The sequence below is a fragment of the Eublepharis macularius genome, chromosome 7 (assembly GCF_028583425.1).
Source record: "Eublepharis macularius isolate TG4126 chromosome 7, MPM_Emac_v1.0, whole genome shotgun sequence".
In the NCBI taxonomy this organism is placed as follows: domain Eukaryota; kingdom Metazoa; phylum Chordata; class Lepidosauria; order Squamata; family Eublepharidae; genus Eublepharis; species Eublepharis macularius.
The window spans coordinates 125446337-125463911 of record NC_072796.1 but is presented as its reverse complement, the minus strand read 5'-3'; the positions used below and the strand labels follow the sequence as shown (position 1 = coordinate 125463911).

The 17575-nt window shown below is 43.1% G+C and overlaps 1 protein-coding gene across 2 annotated transcripts in view; it reads left to right on the top strand.

Annotated features, from left to right (window-relative positions):
* ZHX1 (zinc fingers and homeoboxes 1) overlaps positions 1–16761 on the top strand; it is a 30481-nt gene extending 13720 nt beyond the window's left edge. Inside the window, exons 2-3 of one of the 2 annotated variants that reach the window (XM_054984949.1) lie at positions 1807–4606; positions 16395–16761. In XM_054984949.1, the coding sequence (XP_054840924.1) occupies positions 2027–4603 (2577 nt within the window). In that variant the 5' untranslated portion in view covers positions 1807–2026 and the 3' untranslated portion in view covers positions 4604–4606; positions 16395–16761. Of the gene's footprint in view, positions 1–1806; positions 8458–16394 lie in introns of those variants that run through there. The other variant, XM_054984947.1, reaches the window with a different exon arrangement.
* Positions 16762–17575: the final 814 nt, after the last annotated feature.

The following is a 17575-nucleotide window of genomic DNA, read 5'->3' as shown; positions in this document are numbered from 1 at the left end:
CTATGAGGTGCTGTAGCATAGTGATTAAGTAACTGGGCTCCAAATCAGCACTCTGCTGGTTCCAGTCCCACTCCTGCCATGAACTCTGCAGGTGGCCTTGGATCAGCCGCTCCTTTCAGTCCCAGCTCCCCAGCTGTATTGTGGGAATAATAATCTGACTTTGTTCACCACTCTAAGTGGGGCACTAATCTGTCCAGAAGAGCAATCTATAAGCACACTGTTGTTGTTATCTCCAGAACAGCATTTTTGGTAGGCAAAGGGGAGCCCCCTCCCTTTTTCACAAGCAGAAAAACTGGTTGGATCCAGTCCACAGTTCTCGTTTCCAATAAAAATCATTCTTTAATATTTTCCATTGGCAAAGCCTTAAGGTATCCATTTTGTCAGTTCAAGTGACAGGCTGTACTCATTTTCTTAGCTCTAAACTTGGAGTTTGTCAAACTCTCTCTTTGGAGGGACACACCCTACGTGGCTTGGGCTCGTAATTCAGCTAATATGCTGAGATTTCTGATCTCTGCCTAGTCAGCATGTATTGGTCATAATGGCTTTTGTTTTAATGTTGACATCCCTTACTGTATTTTAGCACTATAATTCAGTGCTTTGTATTTCAAGCCTGAAATGACCTGATATGCATTTTATGCACAGTCTTTCCTGTAGAGTTCTTATGGTGCATATATAAATGGGAGAGGGCAGGGCTTTTTTTCAGTGGAAACGTGGTGGAACAGAGTTCTGGCACCTCTTGAAAATGGTCACATGGCTGGTGGCCCCGCCCCCTGATCTCCAGACAGAGGGGAGCTTAGATCGCTCTCCGCGCCACTGGAGTGGCGTGGAGGGCAACCTAAACTCCCCTCTGTCTGGAGATCAGGGGCAGGGCCACCGGACGTGTGACCATTTCCATGAAGGGCAATTTAAACTTTAAAAAACTCCCTCCTTGTTCCAGCTGACCCAAAGTGACGTCATTGTGCGGTCCCGAGTTCCACCACCACTTTTCCCAGAAAAAAAGCCCTGGGAGAGGGTGATAGCAATTAGCTGCTGTTTTGCAATAGAGCCCTGAGTACGGCTACATGAGGCAGCAGGAAATAAGAATGAATTGAATGAATTTTTTAATATGCTGGCTACCTTTTTCCCTGAAGCATTTGTTCAAACTATAATAGGCTGTAGGACAACTGAAAAATCAATCTGAATTAAAGCCAGTTTTCATTGCAGAAGAGGGGTATATATTGGAAGTTTCCAAATGATGTGCTAATTGGAATTTAGGATTGTATGAACAAAACTATTAAGTGATATTTGCCCATGAGAAACCAACCGGACAATAAGTCTTCTGACAGTTTCCCAACTACTTTGTGTCTTCCAGTTTTCACTGTAAACCATCCTTTTAACAAGCACAGAAAGTTCTTTCCCCAACAGCTTTTGCCTGAGAGTCTTCAACTAGAGATGAAAGGGAGCAAATCAAGGATCTTGTACATGTGAACTACCTCTGACCCTGGGCCCCTCTCCCTTTCAGGTACAGAGCTACTCTTTCAGTAGTCCTCCAGGCCCATCCAACTGGTGTCCCTGCAAGCTTAATACCATGTATTGTGGCCTGCTGTGCTCTCGGCAACACCACTGTTTCTGCAGCAGCACTACCAGGCTTTATTGAGTCTCCATTGGCTGGTGTATATTGTGTCTTGCGTGGAGGTCCATAAGGGTTGCAGTATTTCTTTGGTATCTCAGGAGAAATCACTGGCTTTAAGATACTCTCAAAGATGTATGAAGGCAGTGACTCCATAGGAAGAATCTAATTTTCTTTTTCTTATCTTTATAATACAGGTGCAGATGTTGAGAAGTTGCTGCTCGTTCTTTTATCCTTTGGACTGCAAGTTAAGGTCTTACCTAGCTGCACTACAACAATGCTGCTGACATGATAAATGTGCAGAGTTTGCCATGCATTGACTTCTTGCACGTAAAGCCATTATAGTAAAACTAGACATCTGGGAAGTGTGAAATAGCAGTACCAACATAGGTTCCATTTTTTTTTAACCGCAACAGAATGGCAAGTAAACGAAAATCCACCACACCGTGCATGGTGCTTGCCAGCGAGCCAGACCCAGACATGGAAGCAGTGTCTGATGCCGAAGAAGGACCACCTGTGATCACACCTGCAGGAAGTGTGTTGAGTGATGACTCTTGGGAATACGTGGACCCTGACAATCAGCAAAACAAAAAAGTGGAAGGGGGATATGAATGCAAGTATTGCACATTTCAGACTCCCGATCTCAATATGTTTACTTTCCACGTCAATTCCGAGCACCCCAATGTTGTATTAAGTTCTTCTTATGTCTGCCTTGAATGCAAGTTTGTTACCAAACGGTATGATGCTCTTTCCGAACATAATACAAAGTACCACCCTGGAGAGGAGAACTTTAAACTGACCATGGTAAGACGTAACAATCAGACAATCTTTGAGCAGACGGTGAATGATCTTACTTTCGATGGGAGTTTTGTGCACGAGGACAGAGCTGAAGAGATGGAGGCATCTGAGTTTCCTTTTCTGGGCATCTCAATTAGCAAAACCCCTATTATGAAAATGATGAAGAGCAAGAATGAGTCCAAGAAGATTGCGGTTCTCCACGGTGCTTCTGAGGAACATCCAGGGGAAGAGAAGGATGCTGAAACTGACCCAGATTGTGAGGAAATAATAGAAAAGCCAGCTCCTGCAGTTTCGGATTCCAGCACAAATAATACGCCAGCTACAGAAAACAGTAGCAAAGTTGTTAATCCCACCACGGTGATTCAGCCTACACAAGTAATTGCTACCATAGCATCACCGCAAAACTCAAACTTAATTTCTAAAGTCTTGATCCCTGTCAACAGCATTCCTACCTACAACACCGCTTTGGATAACAACTCCCTCTTGCTTAATACATACAACAAGTTTCCCTATCCAACTGTGTCGGAGATTGCGCTCCTTGCTAGTCAAGCGAAATATACTGAGGAACAGATCAAAATTTGGTTCTCTGCTCAGCGTCTGAAACACGGGGTCAGCTGGACGCCGGAGGAAGTGGAAGAAGCAAGGAGAAAGCAGTTCAACGGCACTGTGCACACTGTCCCTCAGACGATTACGGTTATTCCGGCACACATTTCAACAGCTAGCAACGGTCTGCCTTCCATTCTGCAGACTTGCCAAATTGTCGGCCAGCCTGGCCTAGTTCTTACACAGGTTGCTGGTGCAAGCACACTTCCGGTGACAGCCCCAATCGCTTTGACTGTAGCAGGAGTTCCAAATCAACCCCAGCTGCAGAAAGCACAAGTCCAAGCTGCACAACCTGTTACTGAAACCAAGCAAGTAGCTGCTGTCCCAGCCCCACAGCCTACTAAATCGGAAGTAGTGGTAGCGAATGCAGACACAGTTGGAGTGCGTGCGAAGAAAACAAAAGAGCAGCTTACAGAGTTAAAAATCAGCTATCTTAAAAATCACTTTCCACAAGATTCGGAGATAATTAGGCTCATGAAAATAACGGGCCTGACGAAAGGGGAGATCAAAAAATGGTTCAGTGACACCAGGTACAACCAGCGAAACTCAAAGCATAACCATTATAATAATCTCAGCAGTGATTCTTGCACTATCATAATTGATTCAAGTGATGAAACGAATGAATCCCCAACACTGATCTCGCCACAGCAGAAGCAATCATGGAATGCTTCAGATGGTGCCCCACAGAAATTCAAAGAAAAGACTCCCAAGCAACTGCAAGTCCTTGAAGACAGTTTTCACAACAATCCCATCCTTACAGATGATGAACTGGCTAGAATAAAGTCAGAAACCAGTCTGACCGGGCAAGAGATTGATGCTTGGTTTGCAGAACAGAAGAAATCCAAAACTTTAAGCGAGGAAAGTGAGGAACTAAACGAGAGCAATGGAAGTATCTCAAAGGAAGCATCCGCAGAGACATCTTGTATTGAAGTGGCTGGAGCTCAGAAGTCCGGAAAGCTAAGTAAAAAGACACCAGAGCAGCTCCATATACTGAAAATGTCATTTGTTCGGACTCAGTGGCCGTCGGCAGAAGAATATGACAAGCTGGCTGAAGAAACCGGACTTCCTCGATCGGAGATTGTGAGTTGGTTTGGAGATACTCGTTATGCGTGGAAAAATGGTGGCTTGAAATGGTACTACTCCTATCAAGGGTCCAATGCTAATAGTATGAATGGTCAAAGCAGGAGGAGAGGGAGAGGAAGACCAAAGGGAAGAGGGCGAGGAAGGCCTCGTGGGCGAGCAAGAGGGAACAAGAGGCTCAAACACTGGGACCGAACTCCGGTCATCAAATTTAAAACTGGAAAGGCAATCCTGAAGGACTATTACCTAAAACACAAATTCCTTAATGAACAGGACCTCGATGAGCTGGTTGCCAGATCACACATGGGATATGAGCAGGTGAGGGAGTGGTTTGGGGATATGCAGAGAAGAGCTGAGCAAGGCCTCGAGCTATTTGTTGAAGAGGAAGAAGAGGAGGAACTGCTGGATGAGCAAGATGACGAAGAAGACAAAGAGGATGAAGAAGAAACAGATGACAGTGACAATTGGGAACCCCCTCGGCATGTTAGGCGTAGACTCTCAAAATCAGACTGACATGTAAGTGCTGGGTTCTAGGGACGTAATCTCGCTGTACCGCACCAAGAGTTTGGCGCTGGTTCTAGTGACCACCAACTTAGAATCTGATCACTCTTGGAAAGGGGGAGTGAGTCGCTGACTCGTGCAGCTAACACTTGTTCCTTGATTAGCAGAGGTAGAAAAGTAAGTCCAGAATCTGGGATTACAAACCCACTCCTCCAAATTCAATTCTCCTCCACATCTCTACTGCTAGGGGGTATATCACGTAAGGGACTGTGTTTCATTGCCTTATGTTTGATTGATACACATGCATTTTATTGTTTTCCTCCTATTGCTGGAGGAAAATAAGTGCAAACCAACACAACAAGATATGATTGTAGTGTTCCTTTTGCAAAAGTGTTTGTCTTCCTCCCTTCCAGCATAAAGAAAATTTCAGAGGAATACGAGATGGGTAGGGGTAAAGGATACCAAAGGAAAGCCACAGCAATGGGTTGAAGTTTGGTTAATGGTTTTATTGGGGGAGGGTTGTTTTTAGAACAGAAGAGGGGAGGAACATCTTTGTTACATATGGAGCCATGTGCTAGGTTTACAGAATTCTCTCGATCTGTCTTCAGGGAGGGGAGGTTGGGTCAAAACTATGTTTTTTTATATTAAATCAAATTGGTGTGTATGATATTTAAATGCAAGATAAAAAAAATTGCCGCCAATACCAAAATTTGTTTTCAGTCCTGCAGCCTTTTTGAAAAGTGTGAGATAAAGGTTGCTTCCATCGGAAAAAGCCTCATAACTCCATTTAGCTTGTTTCTTTAAAAGATAACAAGAGAAGCCGCATTAAAGGATTATTGCATGGATTGTTCTTGTTGAAAGGCGCGACCTCCAGATTCTTCACCCTGGAAGAGCCAGACCCTCCGAGGCCCATGGCTCCTTTATTCTTCTCTGCCCCTCAGACAGATACACCAAGTAGCTTGTCAGAGGACAGCCAAGCCCTCCGAGAGTGCTGGCGGGTGCCCCTGCTATTGTCAGAGGAGTGCCTGTTAAAGTGCAACCACTTGCAAGTTTTTCCATCATGTCTGAGAAACTGCACCATCCAGTTCAAGGTCAGCCTGTAAAGGCACCATGTCTTACCTGGCTGCCTTCGGGCTGACATTTCCTTTTCTAGCAGAAGAATGCCTGCCAAGTATGAAGTGATGATTACTAGTAACAGCAAATCTGATCGAACCACAACTGCACTAAGGTGGCATAGAGTTTTACACACAGAGAGAAGAGTATGAATTGCAGCTCTTGTGGCTATCTTTCATTGTTTGGAAGAAATTAACTGAGTTTTAAGGTGTGAAACATGGTTGGAGACAGTGATTGCTTTTAGGCCTGCTAAGCAGGTCAAGAGTATTATATGCCACACGAGTACATCTAGCATCTGTGGTTCTAACAAGTCGTAAACAGTGCTGTATATAGAAGAGAGGCAGGGGACGGACTTTGAATGGCACCTGCAAGCTTCCCTTTGGCCATCCTGTGGTTCAGAACAGCGGGGGTTCTCAAGACTTCCCAATCTGAGGAAGGTTTAAACCTTCCTGAGCGTAATAGAAAGGGAAGAAAAAACCAGGCTTGTTCTAAATCTGTAACCACGTGAAAAGTGAAATCAAGCAGATTAAGAGGCTTCAAGACTGTTTTGTCTTGCACAGTCCTTTGGATATCCATCGGCAAAAGGACAAGAAAGAAAGCAACTTTTGAATTTGCGACAGGTATGAAACTGAAGGCTCAGAAAAGCTGCGGAGTCATGAAACAACACTTCAGAGAGTGTGTAAGTTTTGGCCAAGACCACACCGCTTGAATTCATAGGGGGATTTAAATGGTGCTGTTTCCTGTTTTTCTAGCTTTGGGTTTTGCTAAGTAATTCTCACAGTTCCCAGTTGCCTCATTAGTCTTCCTTTTCAGCAGTGGCCCTAGCGAATGAATAAGTACAGCTAGTCTAACCGGATTGAATGGAAATGAGTTCAAGCAGACAGCTGCTACTGCGGTTCTGCAACAGGGTCACGCTGCACTGACTATGAGGAATTCAGTTCTCAACTTGGCATAATTTTCAGAAGTGCTCTAAATTTCACAGGGACAATTCTCTCCCCTCCCCAGTGTTAACTACACAGACAGCAGCCTCCCCCCCCCCCAGCATTTGAAGGTCCAACTTAAACAAAGTATTGGAACATTGTTCCATTTCTTAAAATAAAAATACTACCCTTCAATATGCTCTTGAAGCCCTATGCCCTGATTTGGGGCAGACATAATGCTGACTCCCTACAAAACGTTCTTAGCAATTTGGCAGCCAGCCTCGGGAACGTGAGCTCTCTTCCCTTCTTGAGTGTTAGCCACAGGTTTAGCATTGTGAGTGCACCAACCGTGGTTAATGCTAACCCATTTCTCTTGTAAGCATATTTATTTATTTAAGCTGTTTCTATCCCACCTTATCTCCCTGTACTCGAGGCGGCAAACAGTGTAGCAATCAAGTTGCAAAGGCATAAATTAACAAAACAGATTAGAATACAGAGTTTATCAACATAAAAGCATTTAGACTTAACACACCCAAGAGTTAAAAGGCACAGGATCAGCAACAGCCAGATCCATGGGAAAAATTCCTCCTCTACCAAATGCTTTCCGGAAGAGACTGCCTTACATACCTTCTTAAACATGGCAAGGGAAAGTGCCATCCACACCCATTCTGGCAGGCTCTTCCACTCTGGCAAATTGGTTAATGCTGGGGGGCAGGGGGACTTAAGTAAAGGGAACATGCACTTCCAGGGCACAGGGCTTCAAGATTTACAGGAGGAAAGGCGGCTTGCAAGGACCCAGGTTTACATCCACACTGGACTCTAACATGCAAGCCAGTTCTTCAGTGCTAGATAAACAGGCTGAATACTGTTACTCTAAATGTGTTCAAAGACATTCTCTTTTAGCATGACTGGAGCTATGGGGAAAATAATCCCAGCTAATGCACAGTATGAAATACGGGAGAGATGAGCATGTCTGGACTTGCTAGAGGCATTGCAGAGTGCTGACTTCCGACAGTACATGTGGAAGGCCAGGTGATGGCGTTTGCTTTTGATGTGCGAAAAACGTCATGGGAGACTCCTGCCCCACTCTCGTACAGTGAACATTTCTGAAGTGCAGGGCCCTCTTCCACCTAGTGGGAAAAGCTGATTTTGTTCACAAGCCTGACATTTTATTCATAACAGTTTTATCATGTGGAAACGGCGGGTTAAATCATCTTGTGTTGACTTTGCGGTATTAAAAGTGAACATAGGCACTCCAGAAGAGGCAAAAACAATATTTTGCCCCAGGCATATTTGGGTCGTCATAGGTCGGAGGTGACTTGACAGCACATAATACATATAAATATGTGTGTGTATACCTTGTGAGCTCTTGTTGAAATCCGGAGAGTTCATTGTTGTTTAAAAGTTTTAATGCAAAACCCACAAGAATTTGGAGAGTTTCTGTGAAAAGGCTCAAAAATCAAAACTAATTTTTTTTTAAAAAAAACCTTCTAATTTCATTTTGAAAACTAAGCTCATCAGAAAGCTGTTGCCGTGTATTTGGAGCCTTGGGGGTTAAGAATACCAAAACACTATCATGGCGTTAGCGCAAAGAGCCCATCAATCGTGTGTTAGTGCCTTCTGAGTTCATGCAAATATCACCATTTCCATGCAGACGAAAAGCAAGATTTTACTGCAGGCCTGTTCAGTTTCGATGTGCTCAGTTTTGACGCTGCTGCTAATCAGATTGGCCTGTACCTCAACTTTGATGTTTTCCCCCCAGGTTGAAATGCCACAGCTTTCCTAAAGCAAGTATTGTGACCGGGGCTTTTTTTCCTGGGAAAAGAGGTGGTGGAACTCGGTGGGTTGCCCTCAAGAGAAAATGGTCACATGGCTGGTAGCCCCGCCCCCTGATCTCCAGACAGAGGGGAGTTTAGATTGCCCTCCAGTGGAGGACAAACTAAACTCCCCTCTGTCTGGAGATCAGGAGGCGGGGCCACCAGCCATGTGACCATTTTCAAGAGGTTCCGGAACTCCGTTCCCCCGCATTCCCCCTGAAAAAAAGCCCTGATTGTGACTATTTGGCACTGCTTAATATTGCCACTTTTTGACTCCATCTTAAAAGAAATTTTGTCTAGGAGATGAGCAGGATTTGAGTCCAGTAGCATCAAAGACCAACAAGAGATATAAGCTTTTGAGTCAAGCTCCCTTTGTCAGATACTTGATTATCTGTCAAGCGTAATTCTCGAAAGCTTGTTGGTTTTTAAGATGCTACTAGACTCGAATCTTGCTCTTCTATTGCAGACTAACATGGCTTCCCATCTGAACCTGTTTAGGAGAAGGGCAGTCCTTGTTCACGACAAGTGATGAAATCGTAAGAGCCCTTTGATTCATGAAACTTCAGAAAAAACGGTACTTGCGGGAGAAATTTACAGCTCAGAAATGATCAGGCAGCCCAAGGGCTCAGAAGGTGGCGATCCAGCATCCATCCTTCTATCATGCTCTCGCGTCTCCTGATAGGAGGAAATTGAATTTAAATTCTACTAGCAGAAGCTGAAAGAAGCACAGAACCAGTGCTAGGTTGATCTAGCTGTTGAGTATGAAGCTTTTGGGATATTAATTGCAAGTCCACGTGTGCCTTTTTGTCCCAGTCATCTTGTGTTCCGGAATCTGTTAGTTCATACTAGAAGAAACCGCATAAGATTGGGGGGAACAAATGAGTGCCAACATAATACCACCAGTCCCTTGGTAGAGTTACAAACTCTTAGAAGGCACATATCTGACATGGGGCAGGGGTCCAGCCCAGGGCCTACTCTCCAAGGGGCAGGGCCAGTGGGGTCAAGATGAAGAGCCTGTGAACAGTGAAGTTGTTGAGCAGAGCCCATAGAAAAGACTAAACCATCTAAGGTGAACAGTTTGTTACAAAGGAGAGAAAAGGAGAACTGAATACTGAGATGGTGGATAATAAAGGATACCCAGAAGAGAGATTTTACATACAGCATTGGATCGGAAGATTCCCTTCCCAGAGAAACAGAGGAGTTAGCCGTATTAGTCTGTGGTAGCAAAATCAAAAAGAGTCCAGTAGCACCTTTAAGACTAACCAATTTTATTGTAGCATAAGCTTTCGAGAATCAAGTTCTCTGTATCATGCATCTGACGAAGAGAACTTGATTCTCGAAAGCTTATGCTACAATAAAATTGGTTAGTCTTAAAGGTGCTACTGGATACTTTTTGATTTTGCTTCCCAGAGAAAGGTTTCTCACTTAACAAATGGGATTGACTGAATATAATCCTCAGAGTAACAAGTCCTGCTCTGTAGAAGGCCTAGTTGTAGCCGATGGGCCTTTTGCTTTACAGCTGGAGGCACCATAAAAGCTGATTTCATTCTTGTTTGTAGTGGCTTACAAAGGTGTGCTTGGCCTTTCCAGCCAGGTGAGCTGTTGCCTTTCTTCCAGCTCTGAAGGGCTAAATCTCTCTCACTGGGCCTCAAGTGTTTTGTCCTGAAACTTGGCTTCCCTAAGATTTCCCTGACATATTGCCTCCGCACGGGTTTACCTTAACAAATTCATTGTCTGTACTGAAGAGTTTGGCTCATGCTAAATTATAAGAGACTTTTCTGAAGTCATGAACGTGTAGACTTTGAGAATGGAAGGAGTTTGCCATTCTGACAAGGTTCTTAAAATCTCACAAGGTTGAAGTGTCCTGTGCATATGCTCATTTCAGCACTGGGCCCATTGCCCTTTACCTGTTGGAGGGGTAATATTGTTTCCAAATTGTATCTCCCTTTAAGGTCCAGTAACATACACAGAATATTCCCTATTGTTCTTTCACACCACAGGGCCTTGAGCATGCTAAATCTTGGCCCGAGATAGAAATATGGTAACCCTGTGTGGGTTTTAAAAGCTGCAGGTGAGAAGAAACTTTCTGAGCAATTGCTCTTTCTTAAAGTTATAATCTATACGGCAGCATTTTAAAAAGCACATCAAAAAACTACTTAGGAGGGTTGTACCTGTTTTGGTTGTGGCTTGCTGTAGAGAATGAAAGAGAATGCTAAAGATGACATTACTACTTATAGTAAATTGAGTGCGAGAGTTGGGTGTGTGGCTGGAAATGTCCAGATACCCCTCTCCCGAGATTCCCTGTAAATCCCCAAGCTTGTTTCCTTCTAACAAAGGCTGTCACATCTGCAGTTTTGCACAGGTGTAAGAGAGAATGGGGGGGAGCAAGCTTGGGGCGGTGGCAACACAAGCAGCATGAGAATGATGGAGGCCCCATTCTCAGTTGTTCCCGGCCCGTTTGTTGCTGCCACAGTAGAGGATATAAATTGCTGCTTCCGCTGGAGCAGGTGGGCACAATTTTGCACTCCTGTGTAGATGCAGCCTGGGATGGTGGTACCTTTTTCTTTATTAAACCACAAACTATTTCACACTCGAAAATCTCAGAAAAGCACCTATACTGAAACGATGGAAATGCGTGAATTTAAAATGTAACTTACGTATTTAAAGATGTATTTAAAACGTAACTTACCAATTCCAAGTCCGATGATTGACTCGCAATTCCGTACAGCAGGTAGACTTAAAAAAAAACAATGGTAGACGCTTTTTAAAATGCAGTTAGCGCCTATATTGAAAAGCAAGTGAAATAGGAGCTGTTCGTGTCTCACGTAGATGAAAAACTCCAATGAAGAAGCATGCAGCCCACGTAGTCTTGATCTTTGGGACCCAGCAAGAACTTGAGCAGAGGTTGGAGGTCACAGGCCACATCCCATTCTGCTTTAGAGAGACATTTCCCCAAGTTTCTGCACCCTGGCCTGAAGTTGCTTGTTAAGAGTTCTTTGGTTCTGGTCCCAAGCATGTCCCTTTCCGGAGGCAGGAAGCATTTTAGCGTTAAGCGAACTGTACATGCACGGAAGCTTTTTTTATATTTCAGACTTAAGTTTGCAAAGTGTTTTGGCCTGACAGTATTGTGGGATTTTTAAAAAATATTTGTTTACACTCTGATTTCCCCCCCAAACTTTGCTACGAACAGAAAACAGTGTACAGGCTCCACGTTGCAAGGCCCCAGCAGTGTGACGAGATGCAGCCACGGGACTTCCTGACTGTTACATTATGCCTTTTGAAATGGCTTTCTTCCCAACTTCTGGAAAATACAGTACAGTCATTTGGTATTCTCCTAAGGATACAGGGTTGAAAGATTTGCACTGAATAGCACAAGAGATCTGAAATCGCAGACTTGCTTCAGTGAAGCTCCTGCAGGTTGTTTTTTTTTTTTTCAACACGTACAATAAACATCTTATTTTGTCCTGTTTTGCATTAGTGCATTGTGCTGTGTTTGAATCATGAGAATGGTGCTTCTGTAATGATGGGTAAAGATTTGAGATTGGCATGTAGCAAATTACTAAATCTGTTCCTGGTGCATTGTAATTGCAGGTGACTGAAGGTATTAGGCTCCTTTAGAAGTAAATATTTTGTTGCTTGACTGATGCACAGCAGCTTAACAGTTTTCTTCCTTTCTAGCTGTCTGAAAGCGAAGAAGGAAGAAACGGTGGGCGGGGAGGGGAACCAGGTCCAAGGGCTCTGATTTACTGTGAAGGGGTGTGTGCGCCCGATATTTTGTGAAAGCCAGAAAAGCAACAGCCCTGGGACTGGAATATGCCACAAGGATCAGAACGTCTGTGTTGTGCCAAAGTTAAAAACTGCTGCAGCTAGCAGGAATTCTGCACTGTACATAAGATTAGCTAATTGACAACTTGTAAAAAAAAAAGGAAAAATAAGATTTTAATAGATAACATTTTTATTCTGCTACATGATGAGAACTGTATTCAAAAGGGGAATCAATTACCACTAGATTTTTGTCTGGCTTGTACTGATAACTTATATTACTAGTATAAAGATGGGCTTTATTGCCTGTGTTCTTTGATATGTGATTTAAGCTTATAGCTTTGAGTGACCAAACATTTTACAGAGTAAAAGTTCTTAGAAACAAGTAACCATGACTGATATTTCTGTGTCTTATTTATCAGGATTTGCAGAAACTTAGAATGCTGTACATGCATTTGTATAACTGCTAAAACCATTGAAATGAGGTGAACTTCTGAATATCGTGCGAACTTCTGTAGCATTATGGGATCTGTAGATGTATTTGTGTGTGTGTTTATTTTTTAAGTCGAATGCTACTGCTTTACCATACTTATGTTTCAAAGACTGGATGTCCTTTTGAACACGCCATGAAGAAAACACAGTAGGAATGGCAAAGGGAAGGGTTCAGTGCGGTTGGAGGAAAAAACAAAAGGGGCTGTGGGAATTTTTTTAAAAAGATACCGAAAATGTTGACAAAGAGAAATATCTGCTTGTGGTTTGTATTCCTTTCCCAGAGAGGAGGAGAAAACAGAAAATGTGTTTATAGAAGCCTTATTTCAGGAAGAGTCAGCTTCCAAGCATCTTTTTGTTATGTTACGCAAACGATATACGAGCTTGGCATGTCCTTTATGTTTTAAAAAGGCCAGATTTTTGTACTGAACAAGAATGCTAACCCCACACTCAGTCCTGCAAGCCAAGAGGCAGCTGAAGGGTGGGGTGGGGGGGCTACCTCATTCTCCACAATGATGTAAGCAACAACTGGCAGAATCTCCCTGCGTGCTCCTGCATGGCTTGATCTGTGTACCTGTGTCTTGGCTTGCACTAGGGAGTGAGCACCATAAAGAGAGGAGTTGGAAGCCTCGTGGGTAGGAGAGGGTTAAAGAACTCTTTGCCTCTGCTTTGGAGGAGAAATGCGACTGAGCAAGGTGAGAGAGCCTTTGCATGGAATGCGCTGGTGTGAGCCTAATGAGAAGGCCAAGTTGGATCCCATCTGCTTTCCAGCTGGTGAAAAAGGTGGAGGAGATCCCCTTTGATCACCAAAAAGGCTACAGTAGGGATCTTGAAGCCTGCATGGAGAAACGTTCTGTGGGGCTGTGGCAGGGAGGGAAGTTGGGCAGGCTCGAGTAAAAAAGCTGGCTGGATCCAACCCCCTGTGGTGCTGGTTGCCTTTCCTTACAACAGAATCTCCCTTCGTAATTTGGAAAGTCTGAACAACAGCTTCAGCAGAGGGAAATGCACATATAATTAAAGTATTTATTACTACTTGACTGGAAAAGATTTTAAAAGGAATTTGATTTCTAAGTCTGCAGATGATCGTTTTAAGAGGGTTCTTTCCTACCCCCACCCTGTTTCGGCTGCGAGAAGCCGGGAATTCACTGGGAAATGTCTTTTGTGGCTTTGACTGCACCAAGTTTTGTATACTGTCTCACTGAAAGGACAAAGTTGCATGTTAACCGTGTTTAGAGAAGCCAGATTCTAGCTCTGTGGCAACACAAACTGGTTTTTTTTCTAAAGTCTGTGTTGAGTCCTGCTCAGGCTCATGTAAAAGTTGTATTTTGAAGCTTAATTGCCAGTGCTACAAGTATGGGCTGTGATTTTTGCAGAAGTCCAGAAGGGGAATTTTGGGCATAGAGTTCAGAAGAACCTGCATTACTTTGGCACAGAATGACCTTTTTTTTTTTTTACACAGCCCTGTTACACACCAACATAAAGCTGGAAAATGTGATCAGTCTGTTTTAAGTAAACTGTTTAAGTAATGATCGTAGCAAAGGTATGGGGCTGGATCTCCTGCACTGCACATCCATTCCAACTGCAGTGATTCCTGGCTTCGGTGCAGGAAGCCTTCCCCAGATGCTCGCGGAATTTGCATAATCCAATGCGCTAAAGCATTTGTTCAAAAGAATTCCGGGGACAGCCTTGAGTACGCATGCTGCTTTTTAAAAAAATTAACTTTTTTTTTTTTTACTAGCAGTTCTACAGTATATTGCCACTTGGCTAGCCCCCGAACTGTTCAACCATCTAGGAGTTGACCCTGTTGCTTAAATTGAATGGGAGCATGCTTCAAGCTACGTGCTTTTAAGGTGAAGGCCGTCTGCTAACGTTTGCCTGCAGCATTTTCTTTTGGCTGTTTCTTAAAAGAGTTAATTTGCTATGGGAAAGTCTTTGGACCAAGCACGAGTCTAGTTAAAGGTATAGCTGGGTTGGAGTGGGCAGAGCCACCTCTTCCTTGCTATATCTTCAGTCCCTTGTAAGATGCACACCACCTCATACATCTGCCTATGTATTTCCTTAGGCTGTGAGACGTGTGCATAGACTTTTGAGGACTATACCACCAAAGGATGACTTGCTGGTGAGCATGGGCTTGCCCGATTTTGTACCACGGGCAAAGCTTCCGTATCACCCCGCCTGCAATGGGTTTCAAGAGCGCTTCATTCCCGTAGTCAGCTGCCAGGAGTCAAGTGTTTTTAAAGCTGCCCTTTCACACTGCCCTTAGCTAGCTCTTAGATCAAACATGCTGTTCCCAAAAAGCAGAATAATATGAACTGAAATGCTTTGGGGAAGAGACTGCATGGTGTGCAGTTCTGACATTTAGCGTCCTTGGAATCTGTTGTGCTTGGGGTTAAGTAATAAAAATGTTAACAGTAGAAAAGAACAAGATACCTGATGAAGAAATATCAGGTATCTGAAGAAGTGAGCTGTGGCTCACGAAAGCTCATACCCTACCCCGAATGATGTTAGTTTTACAGGTGCTACTGGACTCTTGCTCTTTTCTATTGCTACAGACAGAATAACTCTATTGCTACAGACAGAATAACGTGGCTACCTATCTTGAAAAATGTTATCGTGAGCTTTCCTCCCTTTTTCTCTAAAGGTGATGCTCATTGAAATTCAAGTATTTGGTGGCAGGGCGGTGACAAGCAGAATTTTTAGTAGTCTGGGAGGATGGAAGCAGATTATAAATCGTATGCAGATGTGATTAATTTGTATAATATAGCATGTAGAATGCAGCAATTTTTTTTTAGCATGAGCCTGCCTGTGATCATCTAAGGGAAAGGCCATCCTGGCTGATTCAAGGAGTGAGCAACCCCACATTGGTGCTACATCCAGCATGGTGGGAGAATTCAGGAGGAGAAGAGCCATTAGATGGAAGCACAGGGCAGATGCACCAGGATTGCATCCCCGTTGTGTTCACACACACACACACACTCCTTTGGTTCCTGATACAGGGAATATGGTAGCAGGTCTGCCTAGGCACGTATATGGTTCTTGACCTAATACTAGGTGGTAAATTCCATCTTCTCCCCTAATCTTAGCCATGTTCTCTCCCCTTATTGCTGATTGTGATCTTGGCTCAGTCTGTAACTTCTTAAAGCTTTTCAGCCATTGACCTGATTTACTTGTCATGCTTCAGATGCTGTGAAATGAAGCTTTTGAATATACTTATTATCCATTTCCACTGTTGTAATAACCACCTGTCATTGTAAATAGTTTCTTCCCCATCTGTGTTTCTTTTTATGGGGCTTGGTGCTGATCTGATGTCTGCTAACTTAAAATATGTGGGGAGGAAGGAGGGGAAGGAATATCTGCCCATATTGGATTTCTGTCTTTTAATAAAGGTCAGCATTCCATAGTAATTCTCTTTTGTTGATTTTCCATTTTTTCTTGAAAATCAAACAGAATTACAGTAATGAATGCCTTTATGGACCACCAAAATTGGGCTGCTTATTGAGGGAGGGATATACCATCCTAACAACTTTTGGAGACACCTCAGTGGATCAGTTCACACTTAACTATATTAGTGTGTGGTAGGAGAACTTAGCCATGTAATGGAGTTCCACTGAAACCACAAAAGAGCCAGTCCTCACTTGCACACACGCACATCTACCTACCGACTCTTCAACCACTCAAACATCTGGCCTTGCTTGGTTACAGGTCCCCCCTCTTGGCTCTTCCAGTGTTCATTATCAGGACCTGAATCCTTGGATGATGCAATGGCAGGACCCAGCAGACTGACTGAAAGGTTCTGCGCGCTCCTGGCCAAGAGACCTGCAAGGGGATCCTTACTGCGTGCTTGAAAGGATTAGAATCTACCATTTCTCCACTGAGAATGTTTCACTTGCTCACTTCTGTAATGTTTGTATTATTGTTAAAATACAAACATAGCTATGAACAGAAGAAAAAAAATTAAGCTAATTACATGAAAAATATATAGACAGATTGTCCCTCGCTTTCTGTTATTCCAAAATCCAATAAACAGTAAGTGACTTTCTGAAAGCTTTTTTCCATGTACAGAGGAACTCCTTTGACTCCTGTAAAAATAAGTTATTTTCCTCAAAGAGCAATCCCTGAAATACAGTATCAGTCTTCATTCCCCTCTTCTAAAACCAAATACATTTTCTCAACTGGTTGTTCCTTCCCAAGACATTAAAAAAAAACAGTAAACAATCTTAAGGTCCCTAATAATATAAGCTATTATCAGGGATCACAATTTTTGAAGGTTTTCCTAACCCAACTTAAAAAACCTAAGCAGAGTTTCACCCTGCTAAGTCCCGTTGATTTCGATGGTCTTAGAGAGTGTAACTGCTTGGCATTGCACTCTAAATCCCATTGTAAGTCCTATGGCTTTTATCTTTCTGAAATTCATCAGTAGTAAACACAGAAGGATTTTCCATCATACATAATCTCCCCAAATACTATTTACAGTGGTCCAGTATTTCTGATGTTGTAATAACCACCTCGTTTCTTTCACAAAGAGAACTGTAATTAATGTCTGCCTCTGTTCTCTGCAATAATCTAGTTAATACCTTGGGTGGCTTATTTCCAAACTTATAAAACCACTGCTTAACAGCATATATCATGTTTTTCTGTTTTAGAAGTTCTGATTCATTCAAAGTTGGTCTTTCAAACATCAGATTCTTTCCAGACAGAATCATAGTTGATTTGTGTTCAGTTTCTTGACTTTAATTTGGTCAGAGACAAGTTTCTTCAACTAAATATGTATTACATTCAGATACATTTTTATGGATATATGTTTAAGAAATGCCTTAAAGGGATTCCAAATTATAGGCATTATAACAGACAAAAAAAACTCCCAGCAGCCCCTCATTAATACC